This window comes from Sipha flava, unplaced genomic scaffold (genome assembly GCF_003268045.1).
Source record: "Sipha flava isolate LNK unplaced genomic scaffold, YSA_version1 222_pilon_pilon, whole genome shotgun sequence".
Classification (NCBI taxonomy): domain Eukaryota; kingdom Metazoa; phylum Arthropoda; class Insecta; order Hemiptera; family Aphididae; genus Sipha; species Sipha flava.
The window spans coordinates 2,014,978-2,033,373 of NW_020272853.1; the positions used below are offsets into that span (position 1 = coordinate 2,014,978).

At 27.1% G+C, this 18,396-nt stretch overlaps 1 protein-coding gene across 2 annotated transcripts; it reads left to right on the forward strand.

The window, feature by feature from the left end:
• Positions 1-976: 976 nt before the first annotated feature.
• On the forward strand, positions 977-12,829 carry LOC112683194 (ubiquitin conjugation factor E4 A). 2 transcript variants are annotated; one of them, XM_025554102.1, is made up of 14 exons: positions 977-1,519; positions 1,855-2,091; positions 2,753-2,896; positions 3,024-3,338; positions 3,403-3,740; positions 4,512-4,715; positions 4,786-5,077; positions 5,350-5,495; positions 5,622-5,771; positions 7,378-7,461; positions 7,553-7,712; positions 11,582-11,753; positions 12,272-12,479; positions 12,560-12,829. In XM_025554102.1, the coding sequence occupies exons 1-14, from the start codon at positions 977-979 to the stop codon at positions 12,684-12,686; spliced, it is 3,120 nt and encodes a 1,039-aa protein (XP_025409887.1). In that variant the 3' UTR covers positions 12,687-12,829. The 2 variants fall into 2 exon arrangements, with proteins under 2 accessions (XP_025409887.1, XP_025409888.1); XM_025554103.1 differs by having other exon boundaries at positions 1,441-1,519; positions 1,862-2,091; positions 12,560-12,686.
• The last annotated feature ends 5,567 nt before the right edge of the window (positions 12,830-18,396 follow it).

Here is an 18,396-nt window from a genome sequence, read left to right on the forward strand (position 1 = left end):
GATAATTTTTACTTTTATTTGTTAGTTGTATTTATGTGATATAAAACAACATGGCGTCACGTTAACATCTTTGGAAAGATATTAAACTACGGATAGTGATTTTAGTAGATACACTTTCCATTGAAATAAAGGTTTTATAGTGATAAGCTAATATAGTATAATATTCGAATGAAGTACATCATTTGACCACTAGATACCATTATAAGTATAAGGATTTGGGTAAAGGAAAAAGTAAGAAATATTTAATGCCCAATGAGTCAACGTGAGTGTGGAGTGTCGCCCATAGAGTAACAGTCTATGTTACTCTGTGGTGTCGCCTTGCCTTGCCTCGACGGCGCTCGATCGGAAGGCGGTTTTTTGTGCTCGAATCAAAGGACATGAGTAGAGATGGGTGATTCTCAATAGTGAATCGAATTGAAATATTGAAGAAATATTTTCATTAATCATAAAATTGATGTCATCGGCGTCGAGATATTTTTGTCCGACATATCTCACTCTTTAAAGGTATGGTCCTTCTATATTTCCAGTAGTTCCAAACATTCCCGTAAATCTGGTAAGATTTTATCTTCTTACTGGTTTCTCAAAATTCATTACTTGTCAACGATTTCAATTATTTTCATCCCGCCTAGGGCTCTAATAGTTTCTTCAATCAAGCCTTTTGAGGTATCCTTCCATCTTTTGAGCTAATTGTAAAAATTCAAACAAGTGCCAAAAATAAATCGCTGCTCATTTAATCATCATATCTGATAAGAACAGTATTGATAATACTAACTAATGACGTCATGGATCCAGAGTTTTTTTCCTGGGAAGATCCATTCGTGATGTGCAACCATATTACACAATTGTGATTCATAGAGTACATAATCATTATAAATTATCATTGTATTATCATTATAAAGATAAGTAAAATTATTTGGGAACGATCTAGTTGCTAATTTTGTTGTTATTTTGTATTCTAAATTCTAATAGTGTAAAAATGTCGGAAAATGAATTTTTTATATTTCAGAGGAGTAATCTAGATAATTCATGTGAATTTACGGATAATTCTATTGGATCGAGTTCTATAATGGAATTTAAAAATAATGGCATTGATGAAACTTTCAACAAGCTCATTGAAAATGTCTTTCACTTTTCTTTGAAACCTGAATTGGATAAAGAGTATGATAACTCAATTATTTATTTACCGGATATACTTGAAATATTGAAGACCAATGTCACTAAAGGGACGGAATTAGAAATACTTGAACAAGCAATCTTTGAAAGAACATTATTGTCTGATCCAGAAGTGTATTTATTGAAGACTAAACACAATGTATCTGTTACATCACACACTACTGAAAAACAATGTATTTTGTATTTATTTAAGTGTTTCATAGAATTGGCTATTGCTAAACAAGAAAATAGATATCCATCAATTAAAGAAGATGTTTTTTCTAAAATATTTGGTTTTCTGTGTACCAATGTATCTACTGCGCTTAAACAACCTGAGCTCCATAGTACACAAAATATTCATGAGCAGGTATATTTTAATTAAAATTTCATATTATAAATTATATTGTCTTAAATAAGATTGTATAATTAATAATTATTAACTAATTATTTTTATATTTTCTATATTATTGTATCAGAATATAAATCTTGATAGGAGTTTTAATACATTTTTTACTTGATTAATTATCAATTGTCAATTTTTATTTTTTACTTTTCTAATTCATATATAATTGTAAATTATAGTAGTTTTGACTAAAGTAAAAATTTCCAATCAGCTCCAACATAATTACTTATATAAATTTAAGTTATAGGTATGCTCATTATTTAATTTTATTAAATATATATATATATATTTTTTTTAAGATTATAGGAATTTTTGAAACTAATATGGCATCTTTTGAAGATTACCTAATTTTTTTTACTGCTGTTAATAAACAAATTATTTTGGATGAAGATAATGGAGAATTGCAAATAAAAACAATATACAAACCTATTCTACAAAAGGTTTATGACAATATATTAAAAGCAACAATTATATTTTTACCACATTGTGAAATTGCAATATTGCAAGTATTTTCTGCAGAACCATTATTAGCTAAAGTGAGTTTCAAAAAAAAAAAAAATTATTTTAATAATTTAAAATTACTTTTTCAGAATAATTATTTATAAGCCCTAAAATTATGTATAGTTTTAATTATAACTGAATTATAAATTATTTATAATTATTATTAATTATTAATTATTATTATTTATACTTAATACTTGACTTAATTTTAAGTTAGATCTGAATTTAAAATTAAAGTTGAAAAACTGACTTTAACAATAGTTACTCGTATAATTGCTCAAATTTTATTGAATGAGGTGTTAAATTATTTTTTTTTATTATTTATTTGCAAATAATTAAAAATACTGATTATTAATCATTCATTTAAAAATATATTATGTATGAAAAACTCGAATGTTCACCCATGCCTGAAAATATGCTTCTTATTCTAGAAAGGCTAAGGTTTCCAACTAATAATAACAAAATATATTTTCTTTAATTTTGAATATATTATACTATTTTAAAATATCATACACTATAACCATTTCATATTATCAATTATCCTTCTTATATTAATTATTACTTTTACTTATTAATTATTATTTTACTGTTTAATATAATCTGCCAATGCAATGATTAAATATATTCTGTATCTTAGTAATTACGTTAAAATTTGTAATTGTACAATATCTTCTATATTTTTATTTTGGCTTACAGATGCTAATTAATGATTGTTATGTACCACCTACATCTAGTGGTTTTAATTATACAAATACAGTGCTTGGAGCCATTTTTGCAATATCAGGATTACCAAAAATTCCAGGAGGTATTTTTGAATATTTTCAAAAACCTATGGAAGAAGTTGGTATTTTTTTATTTTATGATATTCATAATATGTTTTATCTTAGTCCTATAATATTATCAAAATTGTTTAGCTAACAGACTTTTAAATCGAATAATTAATAATTAATAATAATTTTTTTAACAGTTATCAGGTCAATTGGAAAGTAACATATGGAATGGTATGGAAAATTTACATGTGCAATTACATAAAATATTTCTACATCTCTTAAAAGCTGGCCCTGAAGTAAAACATAAGACATTATCATGGTTGGGAAGTTGTTTAGAAAAAAATGCAGGACGCTGTAAATTGTGGAACAATGAAATGTCAATGTTAGGATTTATTTCAGATGGATTTGCTATCAATTTAAGTGCCGTTCTATTAAGACTATGTCAACCATTTATTTCTAATACAGATAATCCAAAACTACTAAAAATTGATCCTACATATTGTGCAGTCCAAGTTAGAAAATAGTATAGATAAATTATTTAATAAATTATTATCTTAATATTTATGTGTTTTTTAGATTCATAATGATGAAGATAGTAGAGAACGAGGAGTACATTTATTAAAATTAAATGATAGTACCATGCTGCTACCAGTCGATGATGATTCCAGAGAAAATAATAAATCTTTAGATAAAAGGCCTGTAGCTAAAGGACAGTTTAATTTTATTACAGAATGTTTTTACATGACTCAAAAATCATTAGAAATAGGTTTTGCTCAAGTTCAAGAAAAAATGACTAGTATTAATCAAGAGTTGGCGATAATGCAACAGACTTTTGTAGAAGCTCAGCAATCTGGTTCGGCAACATCTGAAGTAATGAAACATATAAATGATCGAATGGAAGGTGAAATGACAAAGTAAGTTAATGTCATTTTAGAATATATCAAATTAGTCACTTATATTCTATACATATATTTAATTTTACTAAATATTAGAGTTAAATATTTTTTCTTAGTTATCTAGAAATAAGAATGAAAAATGTACTTTGTACTCTCTATAATACTTTTAATTTTATAAAATTAAAAATGTAGAATTTTATAGCTATGTATTTTTAAACATATTAATATTATCATTAAATATTTTGCTAGAACCCCTAACCAAATTTTATATACTTTGTTAACGTAATATTTGTTTTTTTAGCTGAGTAAATTAATTTGAACCACTAATAAATGTGATCGAATAAATGTTTGATAAATTTTGGACACAAAATGATTTTAATTTGTATGGCAAACTTGGTGTCATTGTCTAAATTTGATAATCATTTTTTTTTAAAGTGCCAAAATTTTCTGATTTAAACAAATCAAATTACAACTATCTTTCCTATTTAGTTATTATTTATTCTCGGATGTGGCATAGATTTTGTATACATGTGCATTATATTTGTATAATTGTGAACTACAGTTAAAAATAATTTTTCTTGGTATTTATGAATTAATTAATAACAGGAAAATTATATCAATTATTGATAATAAAGTGCCACAAACTACAAATTAAATCTAAAATATCTGTAAAATAATTGGTAATAAACCAAACATTTATATTTTTAGATTTAACTAGTTTAGTCTTTGTTATATTTTATATGAAACTAACAAAAGTCTTAGATAAATATTTTGTAATTTTTTTTATAGATATTTATCTATGAAAGCAGCTCTTCTAGAACCATCGACTTTATACCTCCTGAGTCAATTTCAAAAGGCAACATGTGTATGGCTTACTCAAGTCGTGTTAGATGTAAACAAAGATTTTCAATCAAGTGACCTTCAGTCTTATTGTCCAAATAAATTTAATGTTATTGAATTTCCTTTACCTAATATTGTTCCTCTTACATTAAAGTAAGGTTACCATATTTTAAATTCTAATTTTTATTTTAAAAATAAAAAAATATTTTTTAACATATTTTAGATGTATTCCAGAATTTATTTTGGAAAATATTTGGCGGTATTTAACACTAGTACGTCGTTTTCATTCACGATCTTTAGAAGAACCTGGTTTTACATTAGTTAGCGAACTGTTAAATACTGTTTTAATCTTTATGACTTCTAACAGTCGTGTGAGAAATCCTCATTTGCGAGCCCGTCTAGCTGAATGTTTAGATTGCTTATTACCTCATACAGATGAAGATAGCTCTGTAACAAATTCAATTGGATCATATTATAGAGAAATGCTGTTTTTAAAACATCCACACCGTAAACAAGTAAGTAAATAATAGAAAATAAAGTAATTCTTTTTTATGGAAAATTTAAATTAAATTATTTGATTATTGTTTAATTAGAAATTAACTCTAGGCTTATCAATTACTGCACTAATTGTCTTAATTATAATATGTTTTATATTTTAAAACCATTGGTCATTAATATCTACGTTTTACCATTTAATTAATACAATATTAGTTAATCAATTTTAGGAATTATTTCAAATAGTTTTGTTTATTTAAAAATTATTAATAATATAAATGTATTTTGCAAGATTGTTTACGCTCTTTTGGATGTATTTGTTGGCATTGAAATGACTGGACAAAGTGTTGAATTTGAACAAAAATTCAATTATCGCCGTCCTATGTATGTTGTAATGGATTATTTGTGGAAATTAGAAGAACACAGAGAAGTTTTTAAGTAATGTATCATTATTTTTTTAAATCAAATTTAGTAGAATAACTGTATTAAATCAAATAGTTTAATTCATATTCTATTTTACATAAATATTTATAATTATATTCTATGGTATTATTTTTTTTTAAGATCATTGGCTAAAGATGCAGAAAATAATATGGAAGCTGCATCACCCCCTTTATTTTTAAGATTTATCAACTTGCTTATGAATGATGCAGTATTCCTATTGGACGAAGCATTAACTAATATGGCTCGACTAAGACAAATGCAAACTGCTCAGTAAGTTAATATATAAATATGCATGTATACTCAACCTATAAGTATCTACATTATTGTTGATATATTACCTCAAGCATTTTTATTTTGATATTAAAATCTATCTCCATTTTAAATTTAATAAAAATGATAAATATACATTGTTTTTTCATTATCTTCAAAATATTTAATGATTTTATTTTTTTATTTTAACCTCATCCTGGTATCAAATTATTAAACAATATTTTTCTAACTGTAAAAAACTACCAAAAACTTGATGTGCAAAATGTTAAATTTTATTAAGTTCATATTTATTAATATTATTATTATTTTTGATTATAATGTCATTTTATACTAAACTTATCTTAATCCTTTTAATTCATAGTGTTAAAAATATAAAATATTTGATTCTTTTCTATCAAAAACATTTAAAGTTCATAGTATTGCAAAACCATTATTTTTCATAAATATTAATGATTACTTTTTTTTTTTAGTTTGAGTAATTTTTTTCCAAATGAATTTTATAAAAGAAGTATTATTTTTTGGACTTAATGAATGATATCTTTTTATTTTTTTTTAGTTAGTTCAAATAAATGTATATATTTTTTTAGCTTTATATTATAGGTTCTGATTGCAATTTATTTTGTTGGATATCATCGTAACCTTTATATTCTTAATAAATTATTGTTTTTTCTGCATTTCATAACATTATTGGAGTAGAGAAATTTAAAAATAATTAACTAAACTTTTAAAATCATTACAATATTTCTAATTTTATTTCAACTTGTAAATGATTACACTGATTGTCTAGAACTATTAAGTTTCCTCAATTTTAACGTTCCTCAGCGTAGAACTAGGTCTACTAGTATTTTTTATATAGGTTCTCAAAGAACAAATTATTTATTATTTTCACCTATAAACAGAATTATGTCATTAGTGAACAATACCAACATTGATTTATTTAATTTTACTTCCTTTGAATCTTTTAATAATTATGTAAATAGATCTTTATGTTTTTAATGGATTTTATTATTATTATTATTATTGTTATTATTATTTGTATTATTAATATTATTTTCAATATTGTACTATTATATATACATACATATTGTCAGTGGCGTATTTTCAATTTTTTCTGGGGGGGTCCACAGTTTATAAATAATTAATATAAACTATATATTATATTGTAATAGTCACGTCCTTATGCAGTTTTTGGAGGAAGTTGAACTAAATATATAATGTAATAATCGTAAAGTCTTATTTAATAATATTTATATGTACCTATATATTGTATTTAGCATTATATATTATAAAGTATTGTTATAAAATAAATTTCAGTTGTCTCGATTTTTTGACCAATTCCTCTATCACTTTATCAACAGTAATTTCAACTTCCCTGTGAATGTTTAACATAGCCAATTCTGCAAATATGTAAGAATTGTTGTTAATTTTTTATTTTTTGGAGAGGTTCTGGTGGGGGGTCCAGTACCTCTGGACCTCCCCCCCCGTAAATACGCCACTGCATATTGTACCTGAATCTTACGATCCGTTAGAATTTTAAATAAGTAAATAAATAAATATTAAATTTTAGAAGGAACATAATTTAATTATGCTTTTAATTCAATTTTAGTGAATCCGGCCAATGGGCTAATCTATCTCAAAGAGAAAGAGCACAAAATATGTCTCACCTGCAGAATATTGGAATGACTGCTAGGTATAAAAAATATTTTCATCATGGTTTACTATTATTAAAATTTCATTTTTTTTTTTCATTTTTTTTTCTTATGAAAATAATATTATTACAGATTTGACAATATTCTTGGAAAGGAGACTATAAATACATTTAAATACCTTACATCAGAAATCAAATCCATATTTTGTCATCCCACAATGGTTGATAGAGTAGCAGCTATGTTAAATTATTTTTTGTGTCATTTAGTTGGGCCAAAGAAAAAAAATTTTAAAGTAAGTATTACCAATAAAACTGTATTTAAGAGTTACTTTAGTTACTTTCCCTCCATACATCATTTTTGCATTCAATTTTTTTTTTATTATATGTTGTGTGTTATTTTTGAATCACATGACTTCATTAAAATTTCTTCAATGGGTATAATATTATTGTGTTGACATAGAGAATTTCATCTTTGTTAGCTACATCCTATTTTACAAAAAAAAAAGAACAAAACTAACTAATTTTCTAACCTAACCAAAGTTAGGTTAGAAAATGTATCTGTGAATTTCTGGATAAAACCACTATAAAAAAAAAAATACCAAGATGTACCTAGGTGATTAAGAAATTATGTCTTTGTATAACAAATTTGATATAGAGAAATATTTAAATGAAATCACTAATAATTTACAATTTTAGAATATATTTTATTACTTAATTAATATTTTTTGTGCTTTTTATAAACAATTTAAAAGTAGTTTGTATTACACAACACAATTTAAGTATAAACCAAATGCATGGGTTTGCCTTCATGTGGTAGGCATAGGCGCCGACTTTTATATTTTAGCACGGGGGCAAATAAAATATTTATACTATTGTTCATGAATATTATTCCAATTCTCTTTATTGGGTTCAGATAAATGAAAATAAAAATAAAAATTACATGAAATTATGAAAATACAATTTATTTTCTAACTTAATTACAATACATTACATTTTATGATGACAATTTTACAATCTAAAATTATATTTTTTTCAATTTAAAAGTATTTCTTCTTGTCATGCACTTATTTATGAACATATTTCCTATTTTGCTTAGGTCTAAAGATTCTGCTACTGTGTTATGGCAATTTAGAAGTGCCAGATCATTTAACCTGGTCTGCGTCATGGTACTTCTGGTATAAGTTTTTAACCTCCTCAACATAGAAAAATATCGTTCGGTAGTACATGTAGTAACTGGTACTGTTAATATCAATTGTATGCATTTCCTGAGCTCTTTTAAATGAATGACTAAATACGATTTATTTTTAAAAATATTTAATATATCTGCGAATGATGAAACAATTAATCCTTGGCCTTTAATTATATCATGAAACATATCTCTATGAAGTTTTAGCTTATCAATATTTATATCATCCTTGTAAAATGTACATATTATTTCGGGTGATATTTTTGGATCAATTAAAAACATTTCCACATTACATAAAAATGATCGAATTTCAGAGTTAAATCTTAGTTGTAAGCCAGAAAGTATATGATCAATGATTTCTTTATATATTTGATTATATTTACTTTCAGGTGAAAATTCAAAGGACTTTGTTACTCCGTCTTCATATTTTTGAGGTTTTTTTCGTTTTCTAGATTCCTTTGGTGCATCTAATTTTAAATCTGACGATTCTTTCTTTGCAGATTTCCATAAAATGTGAAATGTATCTCTCAAATTTGAAATAGTATCTTCTAAAGTATTGAATTTGAACAGAAAGTTTAAAATCTAATGATTTACTTTGCAATACTGTATTTGTAGTCTCTATGTGTTTAAAAATACTTATCACTATTTTAAGCATTATATAAGTATCTGCAGTTTTTAATTGTTTGAAAAATCCATTTGCCTTTGAACCTGCATCATTGTGTTTTTGAAAAATCTGACAAAAATGTCAATAGCTCATTGTAGTTATCCATAACAGAGCACAGAGAAGTATATCGTAACGTCCATCTAGTAGGACAAAATGGTCTTAGAGATGTCATATTTTCGTCTTTTTGATTCGTTTTAAACCAAGATAGTCTCTTAGGTGATTGTTTAATAAATGTAATTAATTCTCTTATAAAATTTAGTACATCTCTAGCATTTTTTACATTTCGCATACTATCTTGGGTAACAAGATTTAAAGAATGAGCTTGACAGTGAACAAACTATGCTCTTGGTTCAATTTCTTTTATTCTAGCTTGTAATCCTTTATGAATTCCAGAAACATTGCTAGCACCATCAAAACATTGTCCTCTAATATTATAAAAATCTAATTCCAATCTACACAAAATATCTTTCACAATTTTGAAAAGAGTATCAGAATCTGTTTTAGGCGTTTCGTAAAAACCCATAAAATATTCTTCGATTTCCAACGATTCTTTGTCCACTGTTCTTAAACAAAACGAAATTTGTTCTTTGACAGTAATATCACTAGTTTCGTCTAATAAAATGGCATAATATGTGTTTTCTTTAATTTGTTTGATAATATTTCTAATGACTTCTAATGACAGCATGCTAAGAATTTCATTAATTATATCGTGAGAAATCCACTTATATTTTGTTCTACCTAACCAGTTATTTAATTCAGTCGAATCTTCCGATCGAAGTTTTAATAACTGATTTAAATTTGCAGATTCGTCTGTATGCCCTCTTAATGCTAAGCCTTGTTTTGCCAAAAAAAATACTGAAGATATTATTTTATCAAGAGCTAATCTAGATTCTTCCATAGGCTTTTTATGACTATCCGATATTTGTGCATATATATTTGCATTTGTTTTAATAAAAGAGTTTTTAACTACATTAGTTTTGTGCAATTCTGAATTTTCGTGCATATTAAACCTTTCAACAGCTTTTTTTTTCAGTTACTAAAACCCTCGGAAATAAATACAGAAACATTATTATTACTATTATTACTCATGGATCTACACAATTTGCAAAAAGCTTTATCATCGATTTTATTATGTTCTAACCAGTCGTATTTATTTAACCAAGATGCTAAAAATTTTCTTTGTTTTGAAACATCTTTAGAGGACGAATTATTTCCACAATCAATTTGATTATCACAATTTAAATTTATGTTAGAAGTGGAAGTAGATGAAGATAAACTATTATCAGAATTAATAAGGCTATTAGAATCAGAATTGTTTTTCGGAATAGTTTTTTTTTGTACATACTTCCACATAGACATAATGAATTATTTTGTGTCTGAATTACTTATTTGGTATGCCCTTCAAAAGTTAATTAATTTTTAACTCATATATTAAATAATATGGTCTATAAAGAAAATATAAATTACCTTAGTGTTGTCAATCTGCGAATAAAGCACGTATGCTTCGTATGGACAGCGACAGTAAAATGATCAACTACTGAACTACATAATGTAATACTCAGTATTCAGTTATCAGTACTGTATAAATGTAGAATAGTCAATATAATTTAGAAGAAATGAAAATACCATAGTACAGGTTATAAATAATTCCAACTAAAGATATTGTTATTAAGTTTCAGTTTGTGCGTGTGTATAAAGTATATATATAGTTATCACACAAGTCTTTCGTCATTACCGTGACTATTAGGCATTTCTAATTGGAGCTATATACATTATTCATATATATATATATATATATATATAAATGTACTTATACGTTATCTATAATTTATGGTATCTTATGAGTTATGTTCAGCTATTTTTAGATAATTTTGTCCTTTTGATAAACATTTTCATATCGATATCGAAATTCAATAGCTTATAATAATAAGTAATAACCAAATAATTTTTTTCACAAAAGCGAAGTGCTATTTCTACGTTTTACCACCCATTAAAATCGAAGAACGGGGGCAACGCCCACGTTAAAATTAAAGTACAGGGGCAATTGCCCCCGTTGCCCCCGTGTAGTCGGCGCCTATGGTGGTAGGTAGTGTTTGATTAAAATGTAGTAAACTAACAAAGTGATTTTAAAATAATACAAGACTTATGAAAGTGAGTTCAATGAAGAAAAGTCTTACAAGGAAATATACAAAAAATATATAAACATAAACAATAAACATACAAGGAGAATTTAACTTATTCATTATCATAAATGAAAATATTAAATAATTAAAAAATGATTAAGTTATTTTTTAAAATTTACATTTTTTTAGGTTAAAGATATGAAAGAGTACAAATTTGAACCAGCTGAAATAGTTTTAAATATTTGTATGATATATGTACATCTGGGAGAAAGTGAAAATGGTGAAGCATTTTGTTTAGCTGTTTCTAAAGATGGACGCTCTTATAACCCACAACTTTTTAAACAAGCGGAAGATGTTTTAGGTATTGTTAAAATACATTTTAGTTTAATTATTTTAAAATAGTATAGTATTCAAGTGTATGGACTTAAAAATTTTATCTTTAGATGATATTTAATCTTCTAAAAAAATTCTTGAAAATAAATATACATTGAAACATTCCACGTTGTTATCTTTAGAATATAAAAATAAAAGTAGTTAAAACCTTTGATATTATTATTATTATTATTATTTTTATACTAAAGGAACATATCTATATAATTTATTCTGTAAAGATAATTTAAAATAATTCACTGATAATGATGATTATTTATTCAGAAAATTTTTTCGTTTTTATTATTTTGTTTAATCAGAATTATGAAGTAGTGTCTTTGGACACCCCCTTCAATCAAGCGGTTCAGTCTCGTAATCTAACCACCATATTACCTATTGTATACATTTAATACAGATTGTAAATATTTTCATTCGATATAAAAAAAAAATTATTTATTAAGTTAATATTTAAATATTAGAATATTATTTTATTTGTTTGTCGTTTATTAGCAAGAATTGGAGGAGCGTCTCTGATTGTCGGAATAACTAATTTATCACAAAAAGTATCAAAACTTGCGATACAACAAAGTAATGATGAAGAATTACTACTGACTGAAGCACCTGAAAATTATTTAGATCCTATAATGTCTACTCTTATGACAGATCCTGTCATTTTGCCATCTAGTAAAATTAATGTTGATAGATCTACTATAGCAAGGTGAACTTACCTAATAAACTTACCTAATATTATGTTATTAAAATATTTTTATTAAATAAAAGAATATGGTATAATTTCAGACATTTATTAAGTGACCAAACAGACCCGTTTAATCGTTCTCATCTCACTATGGATATGGTTATAACAAATACTGAATTAAAAAATCAAATTGATGAATGGATTAGAATAAAAAAATGCCAAAAATAAATAATTAATATATGTCATTTATCTTATATTTGTTTAATTCTATCTTTGTATATTTATTATTTACTATGATTTAAGGGTATAGGAGCAATAATTGTTTTGGTGGAAATATTGCTTTTTTTTATTAATGTATATCAAAGATTATTGAGTACATATTTAATAATTATTTACAGTTAATGCTATATTGTTAGTTTTAAAATTACTTTTGTGTAACATTTGGGGTCTATGTGTATTTAAAAAAAAGTTGAAACCTAATAATAGACGATTTACATTGTTTTTATTGTATTACTATTGTATATACATTTATTTTATTAATTGTCATTCAATACAAATTATATTATTAATGGATAACTAAATATTTTTTGTATTTTTGTTGTTAAATAATGATTATTTTACTATTAAGTTTTGAGTTAAAAATATTATATATATGTTCTTATTGCATATTATATGTATTTGATACAAATTCATACAAATACAAGACTAATATGATTGTACACTAGTACAAAATCTTTGAATAAGACTTTTTTTTTAGTTTAATTTAGAGAAACATGTTCTAAGAGTATTGTCTTTTATTACTTTATACAATTTTCAAGTTAAAATAACATGTATCTTACAAATTAAAATATAGTTAAAAAAATACTAAAATATAAATTATGAATATAAATATTTTAAGGTTATATCTAACTAGCATATTTAAAGATTAAAATCCTTTTCGGACAAAGTTAAAATAAATCTTTTATAGATTATTTGTTAAATATACAACTTAAACCCTATGCTGCTGCTAATCATACAGATTTTTAAAAATAATTTGTCTTTATACTAACACAATAAATAAAATTTCATTTATTCTGTGATACTAAGTTAACCGTAACTAATTTAAACTGTGATATGATATAATCGGTATTCGGACAATTGACATCCTGCGGTTTTGTCGATATCGGACTTTCTGCACCTGATATTTTTAGAACACGGACAACCAGCGATTACAATTACGATAACCGCGAGTAGGTACTTACTACCTACTGATGTACCGTGGGTAAATACCCGACGGGTAGGTAAAAATTTTAGCAAAAGAGCGCTAGCACTTCGATTGTCGATCGAGGTTAATCTAGGAGCGACCATCGGTACGTTAGCTTCCGCATCGGGTGCTGATACCGCGCAACCGGGGCTGGTCTGTGGGAAAGTTCAATCGCGCTCTCACCGCGCAGCACCTACGCGGAAACGCGTCTCCGACGGGGTTACGGTCGACTGGCGTGACGCCGTGGCTGCCGATCAATTGACCGACGTCCTGGGGGCCCAAATATTAGGATAATATACACATTTTTTTCATACAAAAGAGAACATGACGTAGATATATTGTATATACTATATTGCAGTGGCGTATCCATGGGGTGGTTGGGGGTCAGAACCCCCCCCCCATGAACCTGAGATGGTAAATTAACTTTTACATGAAACATGGTTTTTTCTTTAACATTTTTATATTATAGAATTTTGACATGGAAATTATATTAATAGTTTATATAAACACTATAAACGTATTATTAACACGCTTCACACACACACACACACAAAAGTCATAATATTATGATCATATTTAGATACTTTACTACTACTTTGATAATTTTTGCTTGGGAACATATTATTTCACCGGCGTTGGGAAAGTGGCGTCCCTATCGCCCAGTGCCCTTCATTGGGTGCTGCAATAGCCCAACCCTGATAAGTGATCGGAGAGGTCTGGTCCTCCAGGTTGGGGGTTGAGCGTCGGGCTAACAACCCGACCTTGTAAAAAATTTTTGTTCAGGAATCGAACAACAAACCTCGGACAATGGCGTAGCCAGGATTTTTAAATGGGGGGGGGGACTAACCACTTAATTGGATAAGTAAGGTAAGAGAGGATATGAGAATTCACCCTTAACCCCCCCCCACCATCTACCACCAAGTTACTAAACGTAATTCAAACATTTTAGTATAGTTTTAAAAATATTTATTAATATATAATTTATAATAATAGTAATAATAATAATTTTGGTTTCAGTGTTCAGTCATTTGCTCCACTCTGACAGCTGCATCCTCTTAGGCGAATTTCTGGCAAATTCAATTATTATTTCACTTTCATTGAATTGCTCTTTTTTATTTATATTAGCCATAGCTAACCCATTCAGTCTGTTTTCCGGCATGGTGCTTCTTAAAAAATTTTTTAAGCAATTAAATACTGAAAACGTTCTTTCCGGAGTGAAAGAGGTACTGGTAACGTGGTGAATAATTGTAAAAGTATTTTAATGTTAAGTCGAAAATTGATGCGATGAGAGAGTGAATCAAGAGCAGAATTCGGTTTTGGAATAGTATTTTGACTCCATTGTTGCCTCCATATGAACAGGTCAGCTCTGATTGTAGATGAGGTATCAACATGGAGATCTTGGACATATACTCGTATTTTAGCAGCTTTTATAATATTTTTATCGTCATACATATTTAAATTGACCGGAATAAGTCCTTCAAGTGGCATAACATCAATAAGCTTTTGATTAAAACGAGCATCCATTGATTCTATTAAATAGTCAAGATACATTATACATATAAACACGGCCCATGGGGGGGCTATAGCCCCCTTAGCCCCCCCCCCCCCCCCCCATTGGATACGCCACTGACCTCGGACTAGATTGGGAAAAAAACTGGAAATTGGATATCGTAATTAAAATGTGGTACTTAGAATATACGAACACTATTCAAACCTGGAGCAACTTTGGAATTAGTAGGAGAGATAGAGAGATGTACAATGAAGTGCGTGGCACTACAAGAAATAAGACTGGAAGACGCGGGAACAACAAAGATATCACAAACAACAATCATTAATGGAAGGAGTGAACGGGGTCACAAACTAGGGACCGGTTTCGCTGTACACGAGTCAATCATGGAAATATAAAAATTGTATTGGACGATCTAAATGCTAAAATAGGAAAGGAAAGGATATACCATAGCGTGTCAGGAGCATAGGCGTGCGCAGACTTTATTCGCAGGTTATGCAATAAGAAATATAGGGCCCCTCACAAATAAATTTTCTAATCTTCCCTTAATTTATTTGCATTTTCTTTTAACGCATGTGAGATTCAAGTTACAATCTAAGTTTTTGCATATATACTACTTAGCTTCTTTACTTCCCTTAGAATCTAAAATCACACATAGTTTTACAGTAGAATATTAAATAATGCACTGTAGAAATAAGTAGTTTGAAATTTGATTTATATTTATTAAAAAAAAATTTATTATTTATTTAAGATCAAGTATGTACTATATTGAATGCTTTTGAATAATTTTAACATATTATAATGTTGTTATTTTATGGAGAGTACGTAAAATCTAAAGTTCAAGTCTTCTTTTTATCGGCACACATGCTTTGAATTCATCTATTACATCTTCAATATTGATTTCTGATGCCATATTTTGCTCGATAAATATTAACATCAGTGAATCAAGACGTTCTTGTAACATAGTGTTTCTAAGTTTAGACTTTACAATAAACAATTTGGAAAAGTCCCTCTCACACGAGCAGCTTGTCACAGGTATTGTTGCAAATTGTGTTAAAGCTTTATTGAAGTTTGAAAATATTATTTTCCGGTCGTTTTCTGATAACCAATTCAGCCATACTACAATGTTTTAGTTGATGACCCTCTAATAGAAGTTCTATCAGACATATTTGTAATGAGCTTAATTTCAGATTCAAATGTAGTATTCAAATTAAATTTTTCCTTCAACATTGAAATATCATTACTATCAAGCTTTAATTAATTTAAATTTCCTGTGGTGGTAATTAAATTAAAAGTTTCTTAACTTAATAATAAATATGGGCCCCTCACATGAAGCCGCAGACTATGCAGCGGCATACCCTGCATACCCCGTGCGCACACCTATGGTCAGGAGTGCACAGACTTCATGAACACTCGAATGATAATGGCTCAAGACTAGCAAATTTTGCATTAGGAAAAGGTTTAATAATCAAGAGCACAATGTTCCCACGCAAATATATATATAAATATACTTGGATGTCACCGGATGCAAGGGCGCATCCAGGATTTTTTTTAGGGGGAGCTAAATTCAAATAATTTTAATATTAATAGGTAGTATTTATTTTGAAACATGTACAGAAATCTTAAAGCTTGTTTACAATTTTTTAATAACTAATTTTGTTTTTTTGTTCCGTTTTTAAGTCTCGATGTAGCGGTGATGTTATACCTGTAAAACATAAATATTATTTATTAAATTATGAATAGTATAATGATTGTTTTTTATAAATCTAACCTTTTAAATTATAAAGTTGAGACGCCTTGGTATTTTTTTCCCCAATACTGAGAGTACTTCTGAAGTTTGAACATCGATTTCTCTGTGAATTATATTTTGAATTATAATTATATTATAATTATAATTATATTTTATATGAAGCATAGCATTCAATCGATTCTGACTCATTGTATTTCTCAAGTATGTTTTTATTCTTCTCAAAGTGGAAAATGATCTTTCTGTTGTACTAGTCAAAACAGGCAATGTTGAGAATATTTTTAAAAGTGTAAATATAGTTTCAAATAGAGTATCATTACACAAATTTAATGCATCGATTGCATTATATGGTAATGAATGATTTGGGCATTGGAATTTTTGATACCATAAATCATATTCGGCTACTGCAGCGTTAACACCACTTTCTGGTATATCATTTTTATAAAATTTTAAAAGTTATAATACTGTGATTTTTCTGTTTGATTAAGAGAATTTCCAGTAGGTAAAAGACACTTAAAACTTTTAATAATACATTTATGCTTTAAAAATCGATCGGATATATTCTTTATAAAAGAATCTAGTCATGGAATAAAAATGGTGTGTCTATAATATTCTTCTTCATTTTCTGCTGGTACAGAAGTAGTTTCATCAGCCAAGACAGAAAAAATTTAGCTTTATTAATTTTAGTAATTAATTTTTGAATAATTATTTCATCACACGCTTCAATAATTTGATTTTGTATATTCCAACTTATGAAAGTAGCATTTTTACCACAAGTTTCAAAATGTTTTCTTAAATTTTCATTACCTGATTCTATTCTAGCCCTTAATATAGCACGAAAATTCCCCTCATTTTTATTGGGCTCTATTTTTATATCAAAAACTCCATAATCTTCATGCGATCTTAAAGACAAATTTTGACGCCCACATAAAATTACTGTTATTATAATTGGTTTAAGTTTCTCCGAATTCTCTAAGGCTTGTTTTTGTGAATCTTTATCAATTTGTTTATTGATTGGTAACAATTTTCCACCCATAATAGCAATAAAAGTATCATATTTTAAAGTAGCATCTTTATGATAATTTAAAAGTAAATGTTTTTCAAATCGTTCTAAAGCATTTTTCCAATTATTGTATCCTGTTTTAACTAATTGATTAAGCGCTAGCAAAGAACAGTGACCAGCATTTGAAGGGGCAAATAAAACACACGTCTTACAATAGACACTATTTTCCAAATTCGAATACGCCTACCATTTATATTTTATTAACCAAAATCTATTAAATTTTCTATTTTGAGAACCTATTTATTGAGTTTTAAAAGTATAATTATTATCGGGAACCCACATATTTTTAATAACATTACTTTTTTCGTGATCACTCATTTTTTTGTTTACATACAGTGGTGTATTGGAGGGTATACGCGAGTATACGCCATATACCCG